The sequence below is a fragment of the Miniopterus schreibersii genome (genome assembly GCF_964146895.1).
Source record: "Miniopterus schreibersii genome assembly, chromosome: 16".
Taxonomy (NCBI): domain Eukaryota; kingdom Metazoa; phylum Chordata; class Mammalia; order Chiroptera; family Miniopteridae; genus Miniopterus; species Miniopterus schreibersii.
In genome coordinates, this window is record NC_138116.1 from 3711880 (window position 1) to 3719629 (window position 7750).

The window sequence follows — 7750 nt, forward strand, 5'->3', positions numbered from 1 at the left end:
GGTCACCCCAACACCTCGGGGTCGCAAGTTGGCAACTAGGAGGACCCTTTCCCCACTGATTTTCAACTTATTTTACCAGTATCGTTTGTACCTGGGGCAGGGGAGGAGGGGGGTAGTGGAACTGATCCTGCCCTTACACCCCTACCCGCTTCTCTACCTTGGGGGGGGCGCGGCCACCACCTGTGAAGTCCTACCCCTCCAGCCATCTCTGCGCTCCCTCCTTGCTCCCTCCCGCCCCCCCGGGTCCGGGACACGCCCCCCGCGGCTCCTCCCACGCCACGCACCCAGCCCGGCGGAGTCTCCCCCTCCGATCAGGTTTTAACCTGAGCCCCGGCGTGGGGCCGGGTGAGGCGAGCGCCACCGCTTAAGACCCGGGGCTTCATGCAGGGCCGGCCCAGCGCCGACGAGCCGTTCTGATCCCAGACAGGCGGGGGACGAACCGGGTGAGAGGACAGGGGCAGTAGGAGCAGTGTCGCGGAGGTGTCGCGCCGCACCGCCTCGGTCCCACTCTAGGGACCTCCGGGCTCGCCAGGCGATGAGCAGAGTCAGCGGGGCTCCGGCAGGTGGCGCCGGCGAGTCGAGTCCGCCGGGCCCCGCCCAGCCTCTCGGTCCCGCCCCTCTCGGCCCCGCCCCGCCCCTCGGCCCCGCCCTCCCGCGGTAGGAAATGACCTAAGCCGCGGCGAGGCGCCGTTGGTCTCACCAGCAGGTCGCGGACGTGGGTCGCGCGCACCATGCCCGCCGAGCGGCCTCCGGGCTCGGCACCGGCCCGGCAGGTGGGTCCTGGCGCTCACGCCTCCTCTCCCTCCCGCGGGGCACCCGACAGCGGGTTCCACCGTCGGTCCTGCACCGCCGGGAGGGGCGTCCCGGGTTTAGGGAGGCTGCCCAGGTCTGGAGACCCCTACGGTTGTCTCCTTTGACCGGGGGGAGGCACCGAGTCCAGAGAGGGGGCTCCCCTCGGGACACGGATACCCGCTCCTCTCTTTAAAAGGAAGGGTCTAGAATGGAGCTCAGGACTTGGGAGTCCTGAGCGGGCAGGCTGGGTTTCTGCCGCTCTGGAGGCCAGTTTAACCAGTTCGCCCCCGGGAGAGGCTGGCCAGGGCAGGGAGTGGGAGCTCCCAACCGTCAAGGCGGCAAAAAAGTCGTCTCCACCCACCCCACCTACTCGGGCCGGCCCCCCGCGAGGGCGGGACGAGTGGTTCTGCGGCCTGAGAGGGACTGAGTGAGGTGAGGTTGGAGAGGGGCTGGGAGCCCTGCTGGGGCCGCTGTGCGCCGCTTGGAGCCCCAGCCCCCTCACTCGCTGCGCCAGCAGCTTCCAGGCCGGCTTATATAGGCAGGCAAGTGTCTAAAATCCACCTGCCCACACCCCCAGCCCAGCGCACCCCCGCACCCCGCACCCCAGCTGAGAATAACTCTGCCTCCTGTTGGGACTGGGGGGTAGGCGCTTTCCCCCTTCATCTCTTTGCTCTTATGTAATCCCAGAAGCTACAGGGGTTCCTAAACTAAGCAGCAGGTGCTTAGCTGGTGCCCAGTCTCCACCAGAAGCCAAGTTCGGTGGGCACCCAGCCAACCACCAAATGCCAAGGACTGCCCAGGAGTACCTGTCCCAGGCGCTGGGAACCCCAGCCCCTCGCTCCACATCTGAGGCTTTCTCCTTTGCCTCTCCTCCTCCCCAGGTGCTGTCACTAACCCCGCCCCAGTAAAGAGCTGCTGGGGCTGGGTGGTCATGGGGGAGCCTGGTAGAGAGGAGTATAAAATCCAGTGTTTTGATGCAGAGACCCAGCAGCTGCTGAAGACAGCACTCAAAGGTGAGCATGGGGAGCCCTCCTGAGCCTGGGTCTGGACCTGCAGACACGGGGCCAGGGGGACAGGACTGGAGGACTGAGCCTTAGCCTGGGAACGTCCAGTTCCCTCTCTCCCTTCAAACCAAAAGGCAGGCTACATTCTGGCCAGTATTTAGGAGTGTGATTCAGAGAGTCACCTACCTCACTGACTGTAAAACCCTTTTTTAAAGTTTAAGTATCCATGAAAGTGGGGTGGGGCACAGAACACAGTTCCTGCCCTTTAAGTCCTTAAATTGGGCTTGGTTCCTGCGTTGCTGCAGCCAGCTCACTTGAATGCGCGGAGCTGCCCTTGTAGGGACAGAGGATGGAGTGTCCTGCTTGGCAGAGGAGCTAGAGTAATTGTCCTGGACCAAGGCCTTCCTGCAGCACTCAGGGCAGAAGTTTGACTCAGCTCACAATTAGCAGTGCCCTGCCTGGCCCTCTCATGTCAGAGGTTCATGGGTGTGTGTTATAACACTCTCCTGTAAAATTGCTGTTAAAGACACATATTCAGTGCTCCTTCCTCAACCTAGTGCCACAAGAGGTGTCCTAAAAAAACAAGCATTCTTCGATTAGTCTCTATCGGCCACATAACCCTTCCTGTTGCCTCCAATTGGGCTACAGGAGGCTCACAGCTGGAGCTGCTTCCATGTGTGGTTACTTCTCTGTATGTTTTCTGGTCTCTTTCAATTAAATGTAAGCGTACAATGAGAGTGCTGTTTTGTAAACATCTCCAGTCCTCAGGAGCAGGTGGAGGCAAATGTGATCATTAAGCAGCTCGAGACTGCCTGCCTATCTTTACCCCAGATCCAGGTGCCGTGGACTTGGAGAAAGTGGCCAATGTGATTGTGGACCATTCTCTGCAGGACCGTGTGTTCAGCAAGGAAGCAGGACGCATGTGCTATGCGATTATTCAGGTTGGGTAGGGTTGGTGAAGAGGGGAGATACTTTGCTTCAGGAGTGGGCAGAGATGCAAAGGACTTCCCTCAGAGACAGAGACGAGTAGGACAAGAGGGTCCTCAGCCCTGTTAGCTTAGGTGGGAGTTGTGACGGTAGCGTCCTCCCCCCCATCCTGTCTCTGGTTCACAGGCGGAGAGCAAGCAGGCCGGTCAGAGTGTCTTCCGGCGTGGACTCCTCAACCGGCTGCAGCAGGAGTACCAGGCTCGGGAGGAGCTGCGAGCCCGCTCCCCACAGGGCTGGGTCTGCTATGTCACCTTTATCTGCAACATCTTTGACTACTTGAGGGTGAGGCCACCGCAGCCACCCTGTACAGCAGAGACAGCCTGTCTTCTGAGGCCACCAAGCCAGTGTTCTGAGCCCTGCTCTCCCCCACAGGTGAACAACATGCCCATGATGGCCCTGGTGAACCCCGTCTATGACTGCCTCTTCCGGCTGGCCCAGCCTGACGGTCTGAGCGAGGAGGAGGAGGTGGGTGGCCCTGGCATGGAAGGCTGTGGAGGTGGGCAGTCTTTAGCTCAGCTCAGAATGCCAGCCCAGTGTCCATGGAGGCCTGGAGGGCATCACTTCCTGGGGCAGTTGCCTGGTGGGGGCAGTTAAGGCCTGTCAGTTACAGGATAAGCTGCCAGGTCTGGAATTTATCCAGAACAGAGAGCAGCCAAAACCTATTGGCTCAGAGGCTTCCTTCCCAGCAGGAAAGCCAGCCTATAAAAGGGATGGTGAGAGCCTTGGCAGTTGCGGATACAGATGGCCAGAAACCAAGCCAGGACCAGGCAGTGTGGGAGAGGCAGGAAGTGAGGCTAAGCAGCAGTTTGGAGAGAGGGTGTGTGTCCTGCCTGGCCCAGATGGAAGACCTTAGGCAAGTCCCTGAAACATGCTTCCTCTCATATAAGGTGGGGCTAGAACCCACTGGGTGCTGACAGGATGAAATGGGAAAATGCCCGTCTAGAGCCAAGCATGGTGCCTGGCATGCAGCAAGAGCTCAGTAAATGGTTGCTCTGTGTGATAGGCTGGCCGTGCCCCAGGGCTTACCTCCCTCTGCCCCCTGCAGGTGGACTGCCTGGTGCTGCAGCTGCACCGAGTTGGGGAGCAGCTGGAGAAGATGAACAGGCAGCGAATGGATGAGCTCTTTGTCCTGATCCGGGATGGCTTCCTGCTCCCAACTGGCCTCAGCTCCCTCGCCCAGCTGCTGCTGCTGGAGATCATCGAGTTCCGGGCAGCTGGCTGGAAGACGACCCCAGCTGCCCACAAGTATTACTACAGCGAGGTCTCTGACTAGGCCTTCAGATCAGGCTTCCTTTCAAGCAGCACTGGCCTACCCACCTCCCAACCTGGCAGCCCAGCCTTTGCCTCTCCCAAAGATGTTTTCCCTTCCAGACTTGAAACAGCTCCTGAGAGGTTTCCTACTTACCTGGTGGTCCTGCCCTGAGCACCCTTCCTCCTCCAGGGATTGGGGAATACACCACACAGACCTGCCCCCCCTAGTCTCTCCCATCACCTCCCATCTGGGCCAGGCAGAGAAGCACAACTAACAACCACTGCACTGTGTAACCACTGGTATAACACCATCTTGGTGCCTCAGTTTCCCATCTGTAAAATGGGTACCCATAGCCACTGGTGAAATGCTTTGGAATGTAAGGGGGAGAGGTGCAGAGCACAAGTCACACCAGAAACTGTTTTATACATTTTGTGTAAGGACCACTTTGGAAAAAGGCATATTTCCTCCAGTTGGGTTTAATGAGTGGCAGTACTGCATCACATGCTCCAGTTCAGGGTGACAATTTTCTAATAAACCTTTCTGACACTAAAATGCTCCCTTTTATCACCCTAAGGTCCACTCCAAGCAGAGGGAAGAGAAGGCTGGATAGGCCCTAAGTTTCTTGGGGGAAATCCAAGTCCATGTATTGCCTCTTTGCAAAAGGTGGGGCAGGGAGAGCAAGTTCTAGCCCACAAAGGAAGGACTAAAGCAAAATACTGCTCCATCCTTCCTGTGAGGCCTGCCCGCCTGCCCTTAAAAAGGAACTGCATTTTTAAGCACAGGTATTTTTCAATGTAGTGGCAGCTCACATTGATTCCTGCAGTAGCAAGCACTGGGCTCCTCCTGGAGCCTCTACCCTCCCCTACCACCAGCGGTAGTGGGCCAGGGCACGGTTGGCCTCAGCCATCTTGTGCATGTTGTGCTTCTTCTTGATCACAGGACCCTGGTTGTGAAAAGCCTCCAGCAGCTCCTGTGACAGCTTCTCTGGCATCAGCATCCGCCGATGCTTCTTCTCCCTGCACTCAGTAATCATCCACTTCATGGCCAGGAAACGCCGCCGCCGGTCGGCTAGTGGCACCGGAACCTGGGCATGACAGGACATGGGCAAGTTGGTCCAAGGATTTGCCAGAACTGTAGCCTCCTTCCTCCAGGAGCTCTAAAGTGTGCCCACAGGTTCCCTCTGGGTCAGCCCTAGCAAGGCTCCTGAGGAAAGGGGCCTGTCTTTTCCTCTTTGAGCTTCCTTCACCTTTGGGTGACCTCAGTGTATCAGACATCAGAGGCATTCACTGAGCAAGTGCTCATTAAGCAAGACCTCTTTCACCTGTAAATGGAAGCTCAGCCAAATTGATTAACAAGGCACCAACTGGGAGAAGCCCCATCAGCTGGGGTGACTTAGTCAGCTGAGGTGATGGGTGCCTAAAAATAAGATTCTCTTGTCCAAGAATCATTTGCCAAGCCCCCACTATGGTATCACACCAGGTATCACGCCAGATCCTAGGGACACAGACATTAATGAGAAAGTCTCTACCTTTATGAAGTCTACAGTGAAAGAGGACCATGAAGTATAATTAAACACTATAATGGAGGCACCTAGTTCAGTTTAACAAATGGTGGTGAAGCATCAGTTACAAGTCAAACGCTATGCTAGACACTGGTGGATAAAGACGAGGTATAAACATAGCCTCTCACCATGAGAAACTGACAGAACACAAGAACCTGGGGGATGGGGGGGCTCCAGAAGAGGGTACTTGGATACTTGTTCTCTTCCATTTTCTGCCTGTCATTTTTAACACTATGAGACTCAGATGATCAGATCCTGACGGTCTCTAGTCCCTAGAAAGCTATCAATCTGGATCCAACTCTACAAGAACCCTTCCCCCATCTTGTTACACATGTGGGCAACCCTGCTTTCCCTGCCCTGACCACTTACCTGGTAGAAATGGCCACCCTTGAGGATGGGTACCAGCCCAATCACAGGCTCACAGTTTTTCAGTGCTTGGTGGAAGATGGTGTAGGGGTTGCGTTCAATGGTTGCCTGTTCCTCTGAAGAAGCAGCATGGTACTTCTCAAATTGCTTCCTTTTCACAGCTTCCAGAGTCTGCAAAGGGATACAGTGGTAGAGGCTGCCCAGGCTTCCTGAATGGTTTACCCAGCTGAGCTAGTATTTTGCCCTTCACCCCCACCATCTCGCTCTTCTATAGCAGTACAGCTCCTCCCCCCAGCACTTCTAAGACAAAGTTCTTAAGTGCCTCCCTCTTTCCTCCACTAGGCCAGAAAGGGAAGGCTAAGATTTCAGGGAGGGGTGGGGATGGCAGTTGTTGACTGCTGCAGGACTTCATTAAAGCCCCCAACACATACATACAGGGAAGTTAATTTTAACGACAGACACATGAATTCATTCTTGTTCATGCTAAACTGAAAGAGCCAAGTACAAAGCCATAGGAGAAAGATGAGAGAGGTACCCTTTACCTGTGCCATGAGGGATCTGGCCAGTACTTTGTTTCCTCCTTTCATCATCATGTTGGTGAATTTACTTCAAGGAGAGAAGCAACATGTTTACCTTTCCAAGGCTGTATCAGAGAATCCTTATTGTAGATCCTCCCTGGTACTGCCCCAGTGGAACAAAAGAGTTTCCATCTAACCTGATCAATGGGTCTTCAAACACAGAGCTTGTTTTCGCCGCTGGGGCAGCTTTGATACGCTGAGTCTTCCTGAGCTCCCGCTCAAACTTCTCCTCCTCCGTCAGCTCTGCCAAGGGCTTGCGGTGATATTCCTTGTCAACCTGGGGATCTGTGTATTCAGGGCCATAGCGGCTCCCCCTAACCTGGGTTAACCTGGGAGGCGGGGAAGAGGAAGAGGCGGGCAAAGCTGACCCCACAAGTGAAAAGGTTTGACTTAATAATAGGCATGTTAGCCAACCAAACGGCTAGTGAGCGGCGCGCAGACCGCTAGCCAAACCTGAACAGCAATAATTCTGGCTCTTGTCCCAAGAGGTAGGAGGACCTCCCCCAAACAGGCCTGGAAAGTCTCCTCCTCGTCTAGTGCCTACGACAAGGACAAACTCCTGGACCTCAGGGTGGACGCCTGTCTATGCATCTCTCCCCCTAAATCCCAACACAGAGCCCCCGACTCTGAGCTCTTTAGCAACACCGCACTTTTAACTCCGAGTTAGAACCCCCTCGGGCAGGGGGCAGTTACCAAGCCTTCAGATTGGCCCAAAGTCACGTTTGGACCCAGATATCCTGGCCCCTAGGCTCTCTCCAGGTCCCCGCGCGTCTTGCCTGTGGCCCCTTTCCTTCCCCGCAGGTCTCCCCGAGAACACCCAAGCGGCCTCGCAGCTGCCCGCCGCCCTCTCACCTTGGAAACCGCAGGACAGCGCTCCGTACGCCCAGCGTTAGGTCCGACCACCCTCGCACTGCCTTCACCAAGGGCGCAGCCATCTTGGTTTGCTACGAGGACCCCACAAGAACTGCCCTCGGCGTGCCTGAGCGACTGACCGGAGACGGGGAAAAGGCTCCAAAGGGTCCTAAACCTGCGCATCACCCCATTAATCTGGGCGTTAAGAACCTCTCATTCCGAGATCCAAAGGGAAGACTCAAGAAGAAACACTCGCCCTCCCGTTATCCGTCGCAGCCTGGCGCGACCTTCGGTAGCGGCGCTCACTCCTCTCAGGCCCCCATGCAGGCTCCGCCCCGGCTCATCTCTAGCAGGATAT

General features: G+C 56.4%; 2 protein-coding genes across 4 annotated transcripts; one reads left to right on the plus strand and one right to left on the minus strand.

Annotated features, from left to right (window-relative positions):
* Positions 1 to 646: 646 nt before the first annotated feature.
* MIF4GD (MIF4G domain containing) lies at positions 647 to 4583 on the plus strand. Of its 3 annotated transcripts, XM_081162780.1 has the most exons (6): positions 647 to 773; positions 1674 to 1805; positions 2628 to 2737; positions 2910 to 3065; positions 3156 to 3248; positions 3829 to 4583. In XM_081162780.1, exons 2-6 carry the CDS (start codon positions 1724 to 1726, stop codon positions 4054 to 4056), a joined length of 669 nt encoding a protein of 222 aa, XP_081018906.1. In that variant the 5' UTR covers positions 647 to 773; positions 1674 to 1723; the 3' UTR covers positions 4057 to 4583. The 3 variants fall into 3 exon arrangements, with proteins under 3 accessions (XP_081018906.1, XP_081018907.1, XP_081018905.1); XM_081162781.1 differs by lacking the exon at positions 3156 to 3248 and having other exon boundaries at positions 2910 to 3155; XM_081162779.1 differs by having other exon boundaries at positions 2910 to 3248; positions 3829 to 4457.
* MRPS7 (mitochondrial ribosomal protein S7) lies at positions 4458 to 7720 on the minus strand. The gene is made up of 5 exons (XM_081162782.1): positions 7393 to 7720; positions 6678 to 6869; positions 6505 to 6568; positions 5966 to 6133; positions 4458 to 5119 (listed from the first exon to the last, which is right to left on the minus strand). Exons 1-5 carry the CDS (start codon positions 7473 to 7475, stop codon positions 4898 to 4900), a joined length of 729 nt encoding a protein of 242 aa, XP_081018908.1. The 5' UTR covers positions 7476 to 7720; the 3' UTR covers positions 4458 to 4897.
* Positions 7721 to 7750: the final 30 nt, after the last annotated feature.